Source organism: Erithacus rubecula (assembly GCF_903797595.1).
Source record: "Erithacus rubecula genome assembly, chromosome: 6".
Taxonomy (NCBI): domain Eukaryota; kingdom Metazoa; phylum Chordata; class Aves; order Passeriformes; family Muscicapidae; genus Erithacus; species Erithacus rubecula.
Genome location: NC_136688.1, coordinates 10026886 through 10043563, shown reverse-complemented (window position 1 = coordinate 10043563; position 16678 = coordinate 10026886). Strand labels below are relative to the sequence as shown.

The window sequence follows — 16678 nt, the reverse complement described above, 5'->3', positions numbered from 1 at the left end:
CCCCGGTGTGACTCCCACATGTCTGCAGCACCGCCCTGCTGTCTCCACGGACGCAGCTCCACCCTGGTGTCTCCACGGACATTGGAAAAAGGCCCTTGGTTGTTATCTTGTGTTTAGCTCCGAGCTCGGCCGGGTACCGAGAGCTGTTCCTGGCTCAGCTGCCACCAGCCATTGGTAAATAAATACAACACCCACGGTGGACACGCACACCTGCTGCCTGGTATTGCTCCTGCCTTCCTCCTCTGCCATCCCAAATCATGTCCCAAATCCTTTCCCAAAGCCTTACTGGGGACAAGCATGGCAGGTGGGAGCTGCAGTGCCCACTCCGAGGGCTGTGTGGGAGCTGGCTGGTGGGACACCAGGATCTGGCCATGCACAGTGGGAGCACAGTCTGCTTAATGTGCCAGGATAATGGAAATACCTGGGGCAAATGGGAAAAAAACCAGCAAATCCCCAGTGCCAGGGTTATCCCACCTTTCCCTTTGGAGACACCACTACTGGCTGGGTTTGTCTGCAGCGGTGACACCTCACGACTGGACAGGGCCACAGTTCAGGGGGGCCTGACAGGGGATCCCAGAGGCAGAACTGGGGACAGCCCCCTCCTTTCTCACTGGTAGTGACCCCAACCTGGCTGGACACCACCCTGACACTGCCCATGTCCCATGAGGATCCCACCACAGACACATCCCAAGGTGTCACTCCTGGGGGTTGTGCCCTGGAGGTGACACAGCCCAGTCAGGACTGCAGGGAAAGGCACCAGGGTTCACTCAGCCTCAAAACTTCACTCCCAAGAGCATGGAAAGCCACTAACGATCCCATAGGGAATGGAAAGGAGTTTGATCAGCTCTCAGGCTTGTCCTGTTTCTGCACCATTGTGATCAAAACTGCCTCTGCTCCTCCATTTAACTCAACCACTGGGACAAGACCCTAATGGACAAGAAAGGCCCTATCTGCTCCTGATTTGCTCCCAAGCTTCCCCATATTCCAGTCTTGTTCCATACAATCCTTCACCATCCCACAAATCCAACAGATTTACACTGGATTTTACAGCTGATGCATCACAGCGTCCATGACAAGTGATCAGCCCTCAAAAAAAGCTGCTCCAACACCTGCTGCCCCAAACACACAGAGCCAGTGGCTGTAGGGCCAGGGAGCAGGGGATTCTCCACAGAGATCCAACAGGGATCTGTCCCTTTCCCTCCCCCAACTGCCAACAGCACTGGTAAGTTTATATCCTAAACAATGAGGAGTCACAACAGGAGTATTTCTCCATGGGAGCAGGCCCACAGACCTACCTGTGACCTGCACCTGTTTATTTATAGATACCCAGATATTCAATATACATCTATATATTTATATATTGTTAAATATTATATATATATATATACACTGCACCCGTGGCCCTCTTCTTCCCTTTTTGGCCTCAAATCACGTGCTGGTTGATGCTTTTGCAGCTCAGGCTGGTGTTTGTCCAGAGGCTGCTGTGCCCACATCCATGCCCGGGGCGTGCCGGGGCTCTAATCACCTCCATGGCAATTAGCACAGGGGACACCTGCTGACCACCAGTGGCCACAGCCAGATCTGGCTGCCCATGGCCAGCACCAGCCGGAGCAGCCACCTCCAGCACCAGCTTCACCTGGCAAAAGGCTCTAAAGGCACAGAGGGGAGGAAAGGGAGGAGAAGGAAACAAACACGGGCACAGCTGATGCAGGTTCTTCTTACCCTGACACCTCTGTGGGCTCTTCCAGCCATGGAAAACCAGGGGAATCCTCCTTGGCCCCCAAGCCTTGTGACACCTGCTGCATGTGCTGCTGTCCCACTCCTCTTTTTTCTTTTTTCCTCTCTTTTCCCCTCCCCTGAAGCCGGAGCTGTTGAATGTTTCTCCCCAGGTTCAGGTGGAGGTGGAGCAGTGGGAGGGAGGGACAGCCCTTCCCACGGGCCTGGCGCCCGGGGATTGGGGCAGCGGGAGCGCCCGGCCGAGGGCAGGGGCTGAACGGGGAGGAGAAATAGATAAACTATTAAAACAGAAAGAAGAAGAAAAAAAAAAAAAAGAGAGAGAGAGAAATTCCAAGCACTGATCTGGCCGGTCAGGTCGGCTCGAGCGGGAGGCGACGAGCAGGAAGCCTGCGGCTGGAGAAGCTCCAAAGGTAAATGCAGCTCTGTTCTGCTTCCCTTTCCATGCTGAAGCCACCTCAGATGAGGTCAGCAGGGTTTCACCCTCACCCCATTCCCTGTGCATTCCCGTTCTGGCTCTCCTTCGCTCTCCAGCTCTCCATCCCGCTTGCTCCCTCGGCACACCCACCCCACAGCTCCCTGGCCACGGTGCCTCCCTGCCCTCCTCGCTTTCGCCATGGCCGTGCTCCAGGGAATGCCGCGCCCAGCCCTCCTTCACCACCCCACAAGGTCCAGACTGTCCTCTGCCTCAAACCCGGGGTGTCCCCACGCCAGGACGTGGGAAATGCTGCCCGTTAGCCGGTGCTCCTCCCTCCCTGTCATCCAACACTGTGGTTCCCCGGAGCAAAGGGCTCCGGGGGTTTTGGGGCCTCCCCACACCCCCTGGCCGGGCTGCAGCTTGTTGGAGCTTCCTCATTCCGACCATCCGAGGAAACGGCTTAGGAGTGACCCATCGTGCCAGGCAGAGACAGCCCCACGCCACCCCCGTGAGCGTCTCCCACCCTTTCTCCATGTGAAATCCAGGTGGGCTGGCTCATCTCCATCCCATCCTCTTCCCTCCCTGGCCATGGAGAAACTCAGTTAATCCTTTAGGTATAAATCGCTTCCAGCTGGTCAAGCTGAACACATACCGGGCGTCTCTCGCGTACCTTGATCCCTGGTTTCACCCCATGCCTGGCACTAGGCTGTTCCAGAGGGAAGCACTGCCTGCATCCCTGCTCCAAGCCAGACAGCACCACAGACCTCCCCTACCCATTCCACACTGACTCACACAGGACTTCAGCCCTGCTCCCACCCAAAATCAGGGTGCATCCAGGAGTGCTGAAGCTCCAGAGCAAAGAGGAGCCCAGGGGGAGGCTTTCACCCCTGCAGACTCCCAGAGTTAGGCTGGGTGTTTCCCATGGAAACCCTGGCACCGTGAGGTCCCTGAGACTCCCAGCTCGGCCCCAGCACCCGTATCACCCCCATCAGGTGTGTGGGGACAGGGGAGCCCAGCCTTGCCAGGCTCTGCTGTCTGCTCCCAGTATCCGCCTCTTCCCACGAGGCCATCACATCACTGCTGGTGATGCCAGCTGGGGGGATCCCTGTGTGCCATCCCTCTGCTCCCCACTTGCCTGGAATGCTGTGCAGCTGTGCCAATCCCTGGGCACAGCCACGGGATAGCAACGCACCGAGGCTCCCAACACACCAGGAACACCGCACCCGCCGGGGAGCTCTCCAGGTGGGAGGCTGCGTTTCCATAAACAAACCAGACTGCTGGTAATTAGCAGGTTCAAGGGCATGTCAGGCTGGAGGCAGCTCTGCAGCCCAGGCAGGGGCTTGGCAGCTGAAGGAGGTAGCACTGAGACCCCCAAAGTTTCCCATGGCTGAGCTCATTTCCCCACCTTGGTTTTGGATTTGGGCTGAAGGCACATTTTTTAAATCCTGCAACCCTCAGCTGGTCATTAATCACCTCCCACGCATAAGTTCATGGTTGGGAAAGCCAGGCTGGGAGTCAGTGCAGGGAGGGCAGGTGACACAGTGGCCACCAGCCTGTGGGTGGGACACAGCTTTGGCTTTGCCGTAGAGCAGCACCCACCACCCCCAGACAGAATAGCTGATGGGGGTGGCGGGGCCCTCCCTATGCCAGCACTCAGGGAGCCATTCCCGGTCTATCCCAGGCCCAGCCCGCCCTGTGGCAGAGGCAGCTGGACTTTGTCCCCCCCGGAAGACGCCCCGTGAGATGCCGGCAGCACCCGCGCCTGTCACCTGAGCGCACCATGGCAGGTAGGTGAAATCCCAATTCTCCCTGTTCTCAGCTGGGAAGGATCCCTGTGTGAGCTCAGCTGGGGGTCCTGCTCTGGTGTCACCTCTCAGGGTGCTGAGGGTCCTTCCCTGCCCCACAAACCAGCACAGCCTGTTGCTAAACAGCCACAAACACCACTCACTGCCAGACCCCCAAGGCAGAGTTTGTTTTTCTGGGATGGCTACAGCAGTCATGTGCCCTGGAGGGACTGGATCAGCTTTCTCATCCAAACCCCCTCCCCTCTGTGCCCCCAGACCTTTGCAGCGTGCCCCCCCAAATCCTGGTGCCGGCTGCCAACGAGACGCTGGACTTAGTGCTGGGGAGCCGGGTGGAGCTGAACTGCACCGTGCGCTGGGCGGGCACCGAGCGCTGCCAGCCCAGTCCTGCCTGGAGCAAGGATGGGCAGTGGCTGGGTAGTGGGAGCAGCCAGGACACTGTCTGGTAAGGAGCCTGCCCTGGCGACATCCATCCATCTGCTTTTGGGGGATGTCACCATGCAGCCCGACCCACATCATCCCCCTGTCCTGTCAGGTCTGGCCAAAACTCCTCAGAGCAGCTCCTGGCCAGCATCCTGCAGCTGAACCTCACCCACGATGCTGATTTCGGGGTGTTTTCCTGCTGGATCAGCAATGCCACAGCCACCTTCACTCTGCGGCGAGCAGGTAGGGATCTGCAGGGGACAGGGAGGGAGCATCCCACAGAGAGCCCGGGTGCATGGGGGGGTTGAGGAGAGTGATGGGGCCCTGCTGCCTCTCCCCCAGTCAGGGTGCAAACCTACACCAAGCCCAGGAATGCTGCTCACCATGCCCTTCCCTGTCCTGGCAGAGGCAGCAGGGCACGTGCCAGCGGTGCTGGGAGCCCTCCTGGTCCTGCTGCTCCTGGTGCTCCTGGCTGCACTCTATGTCCGGTGCCGCCTGAATGCGCTCCTGTGGTACCGGGACCGCTACGGAGAGCTGGAGATCAACGGTGAGCCAGGGGTGACACCCCACTGGGAACAGCCTCTCATGGTCCAGGGGGGTCACACAGCCCTTCCCATGTTATCCCTGCTCCGTGGATCTCCCCAGATGGGAAGCTGTACGACGCCTACGTCTCCCACGCCAGTGCCCCTGATGACCGAAAGTTCGTCCACTTCATCATGAAGCCGCAGCTGGAAAACCGCCACGGCTACAAGCTCTTCCTGGATGAGCAGAACATCCTGCCCAACTCAGGTAGGCACCACGCAGGGCTGGGCAGGGGTGACACAGGGACCTGCCTGGGGGCTTGACGCTTTTTTGCCCGCAGAGCCATCAGCTGACCTCATCATGAACATCAGCCGCTGCCGGCGCCTCATCGTGGTGCTCTCTGTCGCATACCTGGAGCAGGATTGGTGCAACAGCAGCTTCAGGTAGGAGCAGAGCAGCTCCCACAGGAGAGGAGGAGGACTGGAGGAGGACCTCCAGGACCCTCCTGTCACCCACTTGTCTTGCAGGGAAGGGCTCTGGAGGCTGCTGGAGCTTTCCAGGAAACCCATCTTCATCGTCTTTGAGAGCCAGTACCGGGAGATCGCTCACCCCGCCATCACCCTGCTGAGGCAGCACCGAAGGGCAGTGACCCTGCTGGTGTGGAGAGCCGGCTCCATGGTGAGTGCCAAGCAGGATCCTGACCCCCCCAGAACCCCCTTTTCCTCCCCAGCGCCCCACAGTGCTCCTCCCTGCTGCCCTCTGGGGCTGCCCCATGGTGAGAGCTTAGCAGGACCCATCCCACCAGCATCCCCTTTCATTCCCAGCTCCCCATTTTGGGTCAACTTCCCTGCTGCCCTTTGGGGCTGTGCCCCGGGCTCCAGTGCTAAGGAGCAGGTTGGGGCACTCGCCTTCTGGAGGACATTTCAAAACCCAACCAGAAGAGCCCTGGGTCTGGGAGCTCACCCCCCAAACCTGCATGGTCAGGACCCTGTGACACTCCAGGGCTTCCCCAGCCGCAGCTGCCAGAGCGGAGCTTTGGCCCAGGGCCACTCCGGCCATTTCGGGGCCAGGCTGGGAGCCGGAGCCCCGAGGAGCGTTCCAGCAGGTCGGGCCGGTTTCTCCGCCGGCGCCTGGGCACGGTGCCACGACGGAGCACAGCCCTCGCCTTGGCAGAGCTCCCAGCGCCGGGGAGTGCGAGCCGAGCCCGTGGAAGCGTGCGGAGCCGTGCTCCCGCCGTCCCGGCCCGGCTCATCCCCTCCCGCCCCTGCAGACCCCATCGTCGGACTTCTGGAAGGAGCTGTGCCTGGCCCTGCCGCGCAAGGTGTCCTTCCCGGGCAGCGTGGGGGACCCGCAGACCCAGCTGCAGGAGGACAAGGACCCCATGCTGATCCTGCACAGCAGCTACTTGGACAGCGCGGGAGACCTGGACCCGGACGGGGACCTCGGCACAGGTCCGCGTCCCTGCCGCTCCTCCTGCGGGGACGGATGCGCCCTGGAGGTCGCTCCTGGGCTTTGCAGCCCCTTCCCCCTCCACCTAAACCCATCTCCCTGCTCCTGCCAGGCCTCCGAGGGCGTGTCTTCGGGAGCCCCCCGCCGCCCCGCCTCGGGGGCCACAGCATTCCCAGGGCTCCGGCATCCAGCGGGATGGAGGATGCGCAGCTGCGGGACGGGCAGCGCCCCGAGCTCGACGTCTCGGATCTGGGGTCGCGCAACTACGGCGCCCGCACGGACTTCTACTGCCTGGTGACAGAGGATGACATCTGAGCAGGACCACAGGTGTCCCCCATTCCTGTGGGGACACATGGAGCAGGTCACGGCCGAGGAGCCCGGGAGTTATGATGGGATCAGAGCCCACGGCCATGCTGGGAAAGCAGGAACTGGCTCCAAAGTGGAAAACTGGAAAACCATCAGCAGGAGCATCCTGCCCATAATACCTCGGTGCCACCCCTGGGTGCCACCCAGGTGGCTGGGCTGTCCCTTGCCGTGGGTGGCAGGGACGTTCTTCCAGCATGATGGACAAATGCTGGGATGGGTGATGCTCCCTGGGGAACATTGTGCTCCAGCCCCAGGGAGTGTCCAACAGGAGTGGCAGCAGCGCCTTTGTCCCATGGAAACCCCCGTGACAATAAAAGGCTGCTGCACCCACTGGGTCAGTCTGTGATGGGGACACAGGTGACATGGGGGATCTCCCACCACAGACAGTGCTTTGCTCTGTCCTTCCCACACTAACTTGGAGCCATGCCAGGCATGGAGCGTGTTGTGGCACCAGAGGGTGAGCTCACCCTGTGCTGATGTCACTGTCCCCCCTCCCAGTTGTCCCCATCCAAACACAGCTGGGCGTCACTCAAGGCCTTTATTTCGGGGTACATAGGGCTGGGGGGTTGTACACAGAGAGCTGCAGAGCCAAACACCCCGTGACCTCGTGCTGTGACTGCACCAGTGCCACTCACTGTGGGGGCCCCTCCAGCCCCCCTGTTGACTCCCCCCATCCTCCCACCCCTCTACCTACTCTACATCATCCCCCCGGGGTGCCCTGTGCCCCCCAAATCCACCAACAGCCCAAAGCCACCCCCAGCCCAGCCGAGTGTCCCCTCCCAGCCACCACGGTGGCACAGAGAGCTTTGGACCCATCTGCACCCAGCACTGGGGACATCTCCCCACCCATGGGGTGATGCTGCTCAGCAAACACGGCCCTGCCCGGATCCTGCTGCACCAGCAGGGCCCAGCCCTGGCAGCAGCTGGTGAGGAGCAACAGCAGCGGCTCTGTCACGCTGGGACAGTCCCCAAAGGGTGACAGGGTGACCTGAGGCCCTGCCAGGCTTCCTGCAGTGAGGGCACAGGCAGCCCCATCAGACACAACCCCCTGCCTGCCCTATATAGCAAAGGGGGAATGCAGTGCTGTTACAGCACTTCCCAGCTCCCTGCAGGCGCTGTGCCACCCCACAAACTGTGGGAAGCCACCTCAGAGCCCTCCAAGCCCCCAAGCCATGCAAAGCCCCATCCCCACCCAGCCAGGGCAGAACCAAAGTGAAACCCACAGCACATCCCACACTGGCACAGGGCATGGACACCCCCCTGGCCCAGGGAGCTGGGATGAAGCACCCACAAAAGCCCCCTTGCCCCAGAATTGCTCTACAGGAGCCTCCCAAATCCCTGCAGCTCCTGCCCCCCTGTCAAGCTGCAGGACAAGCCAAGTTTTGCAGACAGCTGCCTGAGAGTGGGGAGGGCCCCCAAGGGGTGTCATGGGGCAGCTCCCCCTAACAGGAGTCCCAGTGGGGTCCCACAGCAGAGCCAAAAGCAGCTGCTGGCTTTAAGGCTGGGCAGGAGGGAGCACAAGTGTCCCCCAGCCAGGGAAGGGGACCTGGCAAAGTGGGGAGGTGCATGGGATGTAGGGATTTGGCCATGGAGCGGGGGTCTGGCAGCAAGCAGCCTCCCCACGGCACGGCCAGCAGCACGGAGCATCCCAGCGAGGCATTCCAGCTCCCAGGGTGTCCTCAGAGGCTGAGGAAGTCCTCCTTCCGGTACCCCTTCTGCAAGGAGACAGCCCCATCAGGCACACGGAGCCCCTCTGCTCCATCCCCACCCCACCTGCACAGGGACAACGCTCTGGGATGTCCCCACACCTGAGGAAAAGCAGGTGTGGAATGGGGCCCCATGGTATCCTGGGAAGCATTTGGGTGGTGTGGCTCTCCAGGATGAATCCTCTGGCCTTGATTCCCTAGGGATCCTCCCACTGGCTGCGGGAGGCTCTGGAATGGGTACATACCATCTTGAAGTCCCGGTGGAGCTTGGTGTACTGCCACATGTTTCCCAGCAGGCTGGCGGCGGCTCGGGAGGACTTCTCGTTGTCCGAGCTGGGAAAGGGACAGGATGCAATAAGGTTTTGGGGACCCCTGAGTACAGCACAATGCCCACCAGTACAAGGAGACCACCCCAGAGGGGCCTGGAGGGATTGGGGGCTTAGTGCGGGTGGGCAAAGGAATGAGGGGAACATCCCATCCCACCACAACAGGCAGGGGCAGAGAGGTTCCCTGATGAGAAAAGGCAGCTCTGGTGATGGTGGGGTGTCTTTATGGGGTGACAAAGGGCTGGCAGGTGGCCACGAGGCTACTCTGAGCCAGTCTGGGGACTCCTAACACCAAGACTTGGGAAGGGAAACTTGTGACCCTCTTCTGGAGCAGGGAGGGAGAGGAGAGCTGGCAGTTCCCACCTGTCCCGTCGCTTCTTGATGAAGAAGAGCTTCCTGAGGCCGTCGAAGTAGACGATGTCGCGGGCGGCCATGGGGCTCTCCACCACCAGGTTGTTGAGCACGGCGATGATGTTCACAATGACGTCGGCGGGCGGGGCCTTGTCCCCAACACTCCCGGGCAGCTTCTCGATCAGGTGGCTGACCACCTTGGTGGCTGCGGGCAAAGGGCACATCAGGGCTGGTGGCCAGAGCCGTGGGGGACAGAGCCATGTCCGGCAACAGGGAACGGAGCAGCCTGCAGACTCAGCTGCAAGTGGGGATGCAGCAGGCAGGATGGGGCTGGGATGCGGCTGCAGATAACGGGAGGCAAAGGAAAAGGTTGGGAGCACCCCCCCAGCACTCACACATCTCGTCCTTGTTGCGGGCGTGGCGGGACAGGTTGCGGATGAGGCCGGTGAGGGAGCGCAGCTGGTGGTGGTCGGCGGTGCGCACGCGGTCCAGCACAGGATTCAGGATGCGCTCCTGCTCCAGCGCCAGCCGGCTCAGCACACCCGCCCACTGCAAGGCAAACACCCCCTTGCAGATCCTGCCAACTCCCTCCTCCTCCTCCCTCCACTCACGGAGAACCCAGGGCAGGTTGTGGGGACCCCCCGGGCCTCACCCTGCGGTCCCCGGCCGTGATGTTCTGCAGGGCGCCCGAGGCCGCCTCCGTCGTGTGCTTGTTGAGCTCGCAGCGCTGCAGCAGCCGGTTGTAGATGCCCACGATCTGCGGGTTCCAGAGCCACTCCATGCCCTTGGGGTCCTTGGAGACCTCCGTGAAGGTGACGATGTCTGCGTTCAGGTAGTGCTGAGGGACGGGGACACTGTTAGACTCTGGGTGTGTCCCCTCTGCAGAGTCCCTCACTGCCAGCGTTCCCTTTTCCCTGCCTGCTTGACTTGAACTGCTATGCAGGGAGCTGGCAGGTCACCCTGGCTGCAGCATGCCCCATGGCATGGAAAAGCAGGGGTTCAGCACCTGATTCACCCCAAACACCTGATTCACCCTCTGCTGAGCTCATCTCTGTGTCCCACCCACCAGCTGAGGCCGGCGTCCACCTCCGCCCTGGCATCACCTCCGCTGCCAGCGCTTCCCAGTGCCAGCCCCGCCCCGGTGACATGGCCAGGAAGTGCCCCCACTGACCTCCCGGGCTTTCTTGCTCTGGGGGCTGAAGCAGCCCACCAGCTCCCCCGTCACCGTGCCGCCCGCGTTCCTGCGGTGGCCCTCGAGGCGCTGCAGCGAGGACGGGGGCATCTCGTCGTACAGGCGGTAGGAGAGGTTGCGCAGGACACAGACAGCGTTCTCCACGCTCTGGGGGGCACAGGGGACACGAGGGTGTCATCCCTGGGCCACCTGCAGGGTGTGTCCAGCTGGCACAGGGGCTCCTTGGCAGAGTCATGACACTGGCTGTGCCCGGATGGAGCCGGGCTGGTTCTCCCAGCATGACATCAAGATGTGCCTTTGCCCAACAGGATGGGGCAGCAGCACCTCAGCCCCCACACCACCAGCTCAGGGGCTCACCTTGTCCTCCGACTTCCCCACCTCCAGGGAGCTGTTCACGTAGTGGATCATGGAGTCCACCAGCCCGTGGCACTCGCGCATCTTCTGCCGGGTCTGCTGGCTGGCAGAGCTCAGGTTCCTGCACGGGAATGGGGTTCTGTCATAGAGAGAAGGGGATCCCCCACAGCCACCCACCCAAAAAAGAGTGCTGCAGACACTACTCCTGTCCCTTCCTCCCTCCAAACCTTTGCTCCCAGTGGGAGGACCTGGAAGAGATACCTGAGGAAGCCTGTGGAGTTATAAAAGATCTCTGCCTCTGAGGGGTTCTGCTGGATGACACCTGAGCCCCCCAGCCCAGAGAGAGGGACCAGGACCAGGTCTGTGAGCTGCTCCAGCGTGTCCCGGGCCAGGCGATCCTTCAGGTTGTCACTGGAGGACAGATTCCACAGGATCCCTGCACAGAGCGGGACCCTCAGTACTGGAGTGGCTGGAGAGCACACCACCCTCCACTCCCCTCCCCTCCATGGGGGGCTCATGCTGGTGAAAACAATGCAAAGGGATCATCCCCGTGGAGCATCATCCCAGCTCCACTCACATGAGGGGATTCAGGGCCACCCCCAGGGGAGGGGGACCCCTGCCCACCCCCCACGGTCCCCAACCTGTGACGTTCTTGCGGAGCTCGTCGTCGGGCTCCCGCAGGGTGCGCATGAGCTCGTAGATGCCGTTCTCCTCCACCAGTGCCAGCTTGTTCTCGGCGTTGTCGTAGATGAGGTTGCGCATGGCGCCGGTGGCGTGGCGCTGCACCTCCTGGTTCGGGCTGTTGAACAGCTTCACCAGCTTGGGCATGGCCTGCAGGCTGCGGGCCTGGGGGACAGCCCGGGGGGTCAGACATGCTGCACTCCCAGGGCTCCCTCCAGCCCCTGCACCTGCCCACTGTGTCAGAGGGGCTGGGAAACCCCCTGCTCCCAGTGGGAAATCCCCTGCTCCCACCCTTCCGGGGGCTCACCTGCTTCTTGGCGCTGCTGTCACTGTAGCACTTGTGCTGCAGGTAGGCAGCGCCCAGCACCTGCAGGTTGGGGTCACTGGCGATCAGGTACTTCACTGCTGAGGGCAGGTCGATGTCATCAAACCTGGAACCAAAGCCAGGTGAGTCTTAGCAGAACATCCTACAGGACACTCCACCTCTGCACTCCTCCAAGGAGCTCCACCAACTAATTTCCTTCCCACTGCACTTTGGGCCTGGGACTCCATTCCCAGTGGGATGCGCATCATTCTCCTGCCATGTCATGTCTCAGGATGTGCCCATGGAGGAGCCAGGGGGCAGGACACACTCAGAGGTCAGCCTGTGCTGAGGTCCATCACCACAGGACCAAGCTGCACCCACCACCACACCCCTCTTCCCAACTCTCTTGTGCCCACCCTCTCCCGGCAGGTGACCACTGTGGAGACAAGGACCAAGACACCCCGGAGCAGCCCCTGACCCTCACCCTCCGGCGTGGTGCCCGAGCAGCGCGCTGTGCCCGTTGTACATCTCCATGGCGCGCGGCTCCGCCAGGTGATGGCCGGACTCGGCCAGGCTGCGCACGGAGGGGGCGCGGGAGCTGTGCTCCCCCAGCCCCAGGAAGGCGCCGCTGCCTCCCGCCGGCACCGTGCCGAAGGAGCCGGTGCTGAGGCGCGAGCGGTTGTTGCTCTGGAAGCGCTGCAGCGTGCGCATGGCGGGCGCGCGGATGGTGCGGCTCGGCGGCCCCTCGGCGCCGTCCAGCCAGTCGCAGGCGGCTTTGGGGGCCGTGCTGGAGCTCAGCTGCCGCTCGTAGGCAAAGGAGCGGCCGAAGCCGCCGCCGGCCTGGCTCTTGTAGAGCTGCCGGTGCCCCGGCGCGTCCAGCTGCTCCGACAGCACGCTGTAGCGGTCGTCGGCGAGCGGGAGCGGCCCGTCGGCCAGGCGCAGGGAGCGCAGCGACAGCGTGTCCAGGTTCTGCCGGCAGCGGAAGTTGCGCTCGTGGAAGGAGCTGGGCCGCGGCGAGGAGGAGGCCACCTGCGAGGCCGCGTAGCCGGCGACGTAGGCACGGCCCTTGGCCAGGCCGCCGTTGCTGATGGTGGCCACGCGCTTGTGCGGGGTGAGGTCCACGGCCGAGCGCGAGGACCAGCCGCTGCCCCGCAGCGTGCCGAAATCCTTCTTGGCCAGCGGCTGGTACAGCTGCGGGGGGGGAAATGGAAGGTGAGGAATCCATCCAATCCCCACCAGGGGAGCTCAGAGCTCTCCCCAGCACAGCCGAGGCCGTGGGCAGGGGACTGAGCCCCGGTACGTACCGAGGCTTTGGGGTCCACGCCATTGCTCTGGGAGCGGGAGCTGAAGGAAGAGCGCAGGGTCGAGCTGTACTGACCACCTGCAGGACAGCCACAGAGGAGGCAGTGTGAGCACGGGCAGGGCAGGGAGGGATCCGCCGAGCCAAGATCGCCCCAGCTCATCCCAGGGGAACCTGCTGCGGGAACCACGGCAGCGCAGCCAGGGCTGGGGGGGGACAAAGGGGTGGGAGGAGGCCGCCTTCACCTGCCCGCTGGCCACGGGGAGCAGAAGTGGCCTCCCCGCCCTGCCTCGTGCCCCGACGGCGAGGGCACTAATTGCCACCTTGGCGGGGACGCCGCGGCTCAGCCCGGTCCCCTCTGCCGCAGCTGCATCAGCAGCCCGGGAATCCCCCACAGGCAGTCGCGGCTCCCCCGCCGCGGGAACGGGACCCTGGCAGGGATCTGGAAGCCCACTGCCCCCCACGGCACCTCAGGCTGCCCATCCGCCCTGCCACCGCCCCAGGGCCGCCGGCGGGACACCACGGGGACGGGACAGGGACGCCGCCAGTGCTGGCGGTGCCAGCATTGTGACTCACGCCTGGGGCAGCCCTCGGGGTGTCACAGGGGCTCTGTCCCCACCGTCGGGGTGCCCAGCACGGGGGTCGGGGCACGGGGGATCCCGGCGGTGCCGGGCGGGGCGGCAGGGCGGAGGCTGCCGGCGCAGACGGTAAATGGAGGAGCTGGAGCCCGGCCAGCGCTGCCGCTCAGGGCTGGGGGGGCTCTGCCAGGGCGGGAAAATCCTCCCCGCTGCCAGCGCCATGCAGGGTGTGCGACCCCACCAGTGCACAGCCCTCCGAGGGCAGCTGGGGAAACTGAAGCAGGACCCCGAGTGCGGTGAAACGAGCCCACGCTGGGGCTCAGCTCCCCCCGGTGCCAGCGCTGGGGATGCTTGGGGGCGGTCGGGGGACTCGCTCAGGGTGGGGGGCACCCCCCAACCCGCAGCCAGGGTGCGTCCAGACCCCAATGCCGGCCGAGGGGCTCCCACCACCCATCCCACCGCGTGTTCCCAGGGGGTCCCGGGGGGTTCTCCCACCTCTGGTGCCGTCGGCGAGGTCGTCGGGGCGGGCGGGCGCTTGCCCCCGCAGCATCATGCGGATGCGGACCTGCTCCTGGACACGGGCGCTGCGCAGCCGCTGGGCCTCGGCCGCCTCCCGGCCACGCTCGTCCAGCTGCCGGTCCGAGGGCAAGGCCAGCGAGCAGACACCGGCCTCGGGCTGCAGGGCCGACAGCAGGAAGGCGTTAGTCTCCTGCATGGCGGCGAGGGGCAGCCCGGCCGCCCTGCGCAGGTGAGCGGCGGCAGTGGCGGCGTTCCGGCGTTCCCCAGCCGTAGGGAGGCTCCGTCCCGGCCCGTCCGTCCCGCCCCGCCGCCACGCCTCGCCGGGAAAAGGAGGGGGCCCCACCGGGGCCACTGTCACCATTGACACCGTCGTCACCGCCGCAGGTGGAGGTGCCCAGGGGCGACCTCGCGGGGATGAGGGGGGTGGGTGGGGCAGGGGTCTGGGGGTCCCACCTTGGGAAAAGCCAGAAACCCCTCAGACAGTCACCTCCCGACTCCTGGGCAGCCACACCAGTGAGCCCCAGACCCCCCCAGAGTCCCAGCAATGAGCCCAAGAGCTCTAGGCAACCTCCCAGACGAGCCCTGGGCCCCCCAGAAGCCTCCCCCCATTGATTCCAGGGAGCCCTGCTATTGAACCCTGGATGCTCTCACATTGTTCCTCCAGTGAGACCTGAAGTCTCATGTGGTCTCCTGGGAGAGCCCCAGACCCCTGGAGAACCTTCCCATTTACCTCCAGAGATTTACACAGCCCTGCCACTGAGCCCCAGACCCCTACAATGTCCCTCCAATGAGCTCAAGACCCCCAGGAAACTTCCAAGGAGAGAGTGCTCTGGACACCCATCTGACCTCTCTGTACAGCTCTGAACCCCCAATTTGTCACTCCAGTGAGTCCCAGAACCCCACATGGGCTCCCAGGGGTGTCCCAGACCACCAGGGAGACCCCTGGACCAGCCCTGACCAAAAGCCCCCTCCACAGGGACCCCCACATCACTCCAGCCCCTCTCCAGGAGCACTCTGGGCCCCCATCTGGCACAGGGGTCCGGCCTGGAATGGGGTCTCCCTGCAGTAATTCCTGGCTGGGCGCTCCCTGCTTTGCTTTTCAAATCAGCCGGGGAATGAAGAAACAACAATAATAAAAAAGGGGCGGCTGAGCGCCGCGGGCCGGCGGTGACGAACGCGGTGACTCAGGCCCCGCTGCCACCACAGGTACTAATTAGCCTCGCCCCACCTGCCGAGCCGCCCTGTCACAGCCACACTGGGGACACCGCGTCCCCCCGGCCCGCTGTGCCCGGGATCAGCTCCCGAAATCCCCCGAAACCCCCCTGCTGCCAGGCCAGGCCGCTGTGGGCCTGCAGGCCCGGCTCATTCCTGACCAGAGCTGCGGCCGCGCTCAGCCCCTGCTCGGGGACACGGCGGCTCCGTGTCAGCGGCCGGGTGGTTTGGCTGAGCCCGGCTCTGTGGCCGGGCCCGGCTCAGCGCTTGGCGTCACCCACAGCAGCGTTCCGGGCTGGGCCGGGTTTACAACACCCGGCGGTGACACCGTGTGCGCTTCAGTCGGGGGTGAAAAGGGCGGCTGTCCCCGAGGAATGTGCCGCCGTCAGCAGGAGCCATGGCAGGGGCGGGGTGGCAAGAGCTGCGCTCTGGGGTGACAGTCCCTCAAATCCCCCGCGGTGGCACCGTGCCCATGTGCCGAGGACCAGCACGGCGGGTGCCTAACCCACCTCCCCAGCTCTAGGGTTTGTGGGACCCCCCTTTTGCCCAGGAGCCACCCCTGAGCCTTTTGGGGTACGGCACCCAGGAAAACCCCCGAGCCCTCCCTCCTCTCCCACCGCGGCACCGCCCCACGGGCGCACCGGGTTTGGCAGAGCTCGGCGGGCGCTCCCAGCCCTCCGAGCCCGCATGAATCACGGGTTCCCCCCGCAGCGGGCGGAGGGGGTGGATCGCTCCCTCTGCAAGCCATCGCTTGCCCGCTGTCCCCGTGCCAGGATCCCGGGGGATCGGGGCCATCCCGGGAGGCCCCCAGCCCCCGGGGGACAGAGGGGCTCTGGGGACATCCCTGAGCCCACCGGCAGCCCCACCTTCCCCCAGATCTGTCTCCCTCCCAAACCCTCATTCCCCCAGCGTAACACTGCCCTGCAGCTGACAAATGGAAATTTGGGGGTCCTGGGGGATTCAAGGAATGCTTGGAGCTGGAATGGGCAGCGCTGGCCTCATCAAGCAGTTCGTTAATTGGGAAAGGGTAGTATAGGAGGGGGGTACACCCAGGGGGCTTAAAAACAGCAGATTAGCACAAAGAAAACATTTGAAGCAAAACTGAGAGATTCCCGAGGGGATCCGACCACGACCTGAATGACACAAGGTTAAATAAAGCCAATCCGGGATCCCTAAAGCAGCCGCTGGCCACCCCCCAGCCTGGAGGCACCTCTGTCCCTCCCTCGCGGGGTGACAGAGCCACATTCCCGGGGACCCCCGGCTCCTGGGAGCGCCGCGTCCTCTCCCACTCCCCGAGCAGCACCGTCCCCACGCCCGGGTCCCCAGGGCTGGCCGTGCCCGCCGGGGGACATCGCTGTCGGGGCAGGGAGCGGCTCCACGCAGCCCGGACACCGCGCACACGTGCCAGGAGCCACGCTGGGGACAGCGAGGGACACGGGGA

General features: G+C 63.8%; 2 protein-coding genes across 3 annotated transcripts; one reads left to right on the top strand and one right to left on the bottom strand.

The window, feature by feature from the left end:
• The first annotated feature begins 1904 nt into the window (after positions 1–1904).
• On the top strand, positions 1905–7044 carry SIGIRR (single Ig and TIR domain containing). 2 transcript variants are annotated; one of them, XM_079307949.1, is made up of 10 exons: positions 1905–2147; positions 3834–3939; positions 4213–4399; positions 4490–4620; positions 4784–4924; positions 5023–5166; positions 5240–5342; positions 5427–5577; positions 6170–6350; positions 6461–7044. In XM_079307949.1, exons 2-10 carry the CDS (start codon positions 3933–3935, stop codon positions 6661–6663), a joined length of 1248 nt encoding a protein of 415 aa, XP_079164075.1. In that variant the 5' UTR covers positions 1905–2147; positions 3834–3932; the 3' UTR covers positions 6664–7044. The 2 variants fall into 2 exon arrangements, with proteins under 2 accessions (XP_079164075.1, XP_079164076.1); XM_079307950.1 differs by having other exon boundaries at positions 2028–2147; positions 3824–3939.
• A 252-nt stretch (positions 7045–7296) lies between these two features.
• On the bottom strand, positions 7297–15009 carry PKP3 (plakophilin 3). Its single transcript, XM_079308474.1, has 13 exons — positions 14002–15009; positions 12933–13009; positions 12113–12819; positions 11632–11755; positions 11285–11489; positions 10905–11079; positions 10647–10764; positions 10269–10436; positions 9750–9935; positions 9493–9646; positions 9110–9302; positions 8666–8753; positions 7297–8429 (listed from the first exon to the last, which is right to left on the bottom strand). Exons 1-13 carry the CDS (start codon positions 14384–14386, stop codon positions 8394–8396), a joined length of 2616 nt encoding a protein of 871 aa, XP_079164600.1. The 5' UTR covers positions 14387–15009; the 3' UTR covers positions 7297–8393.
• Between the last annotated feature and the right edge of the window lie 1669 nt (positions 15010–16678).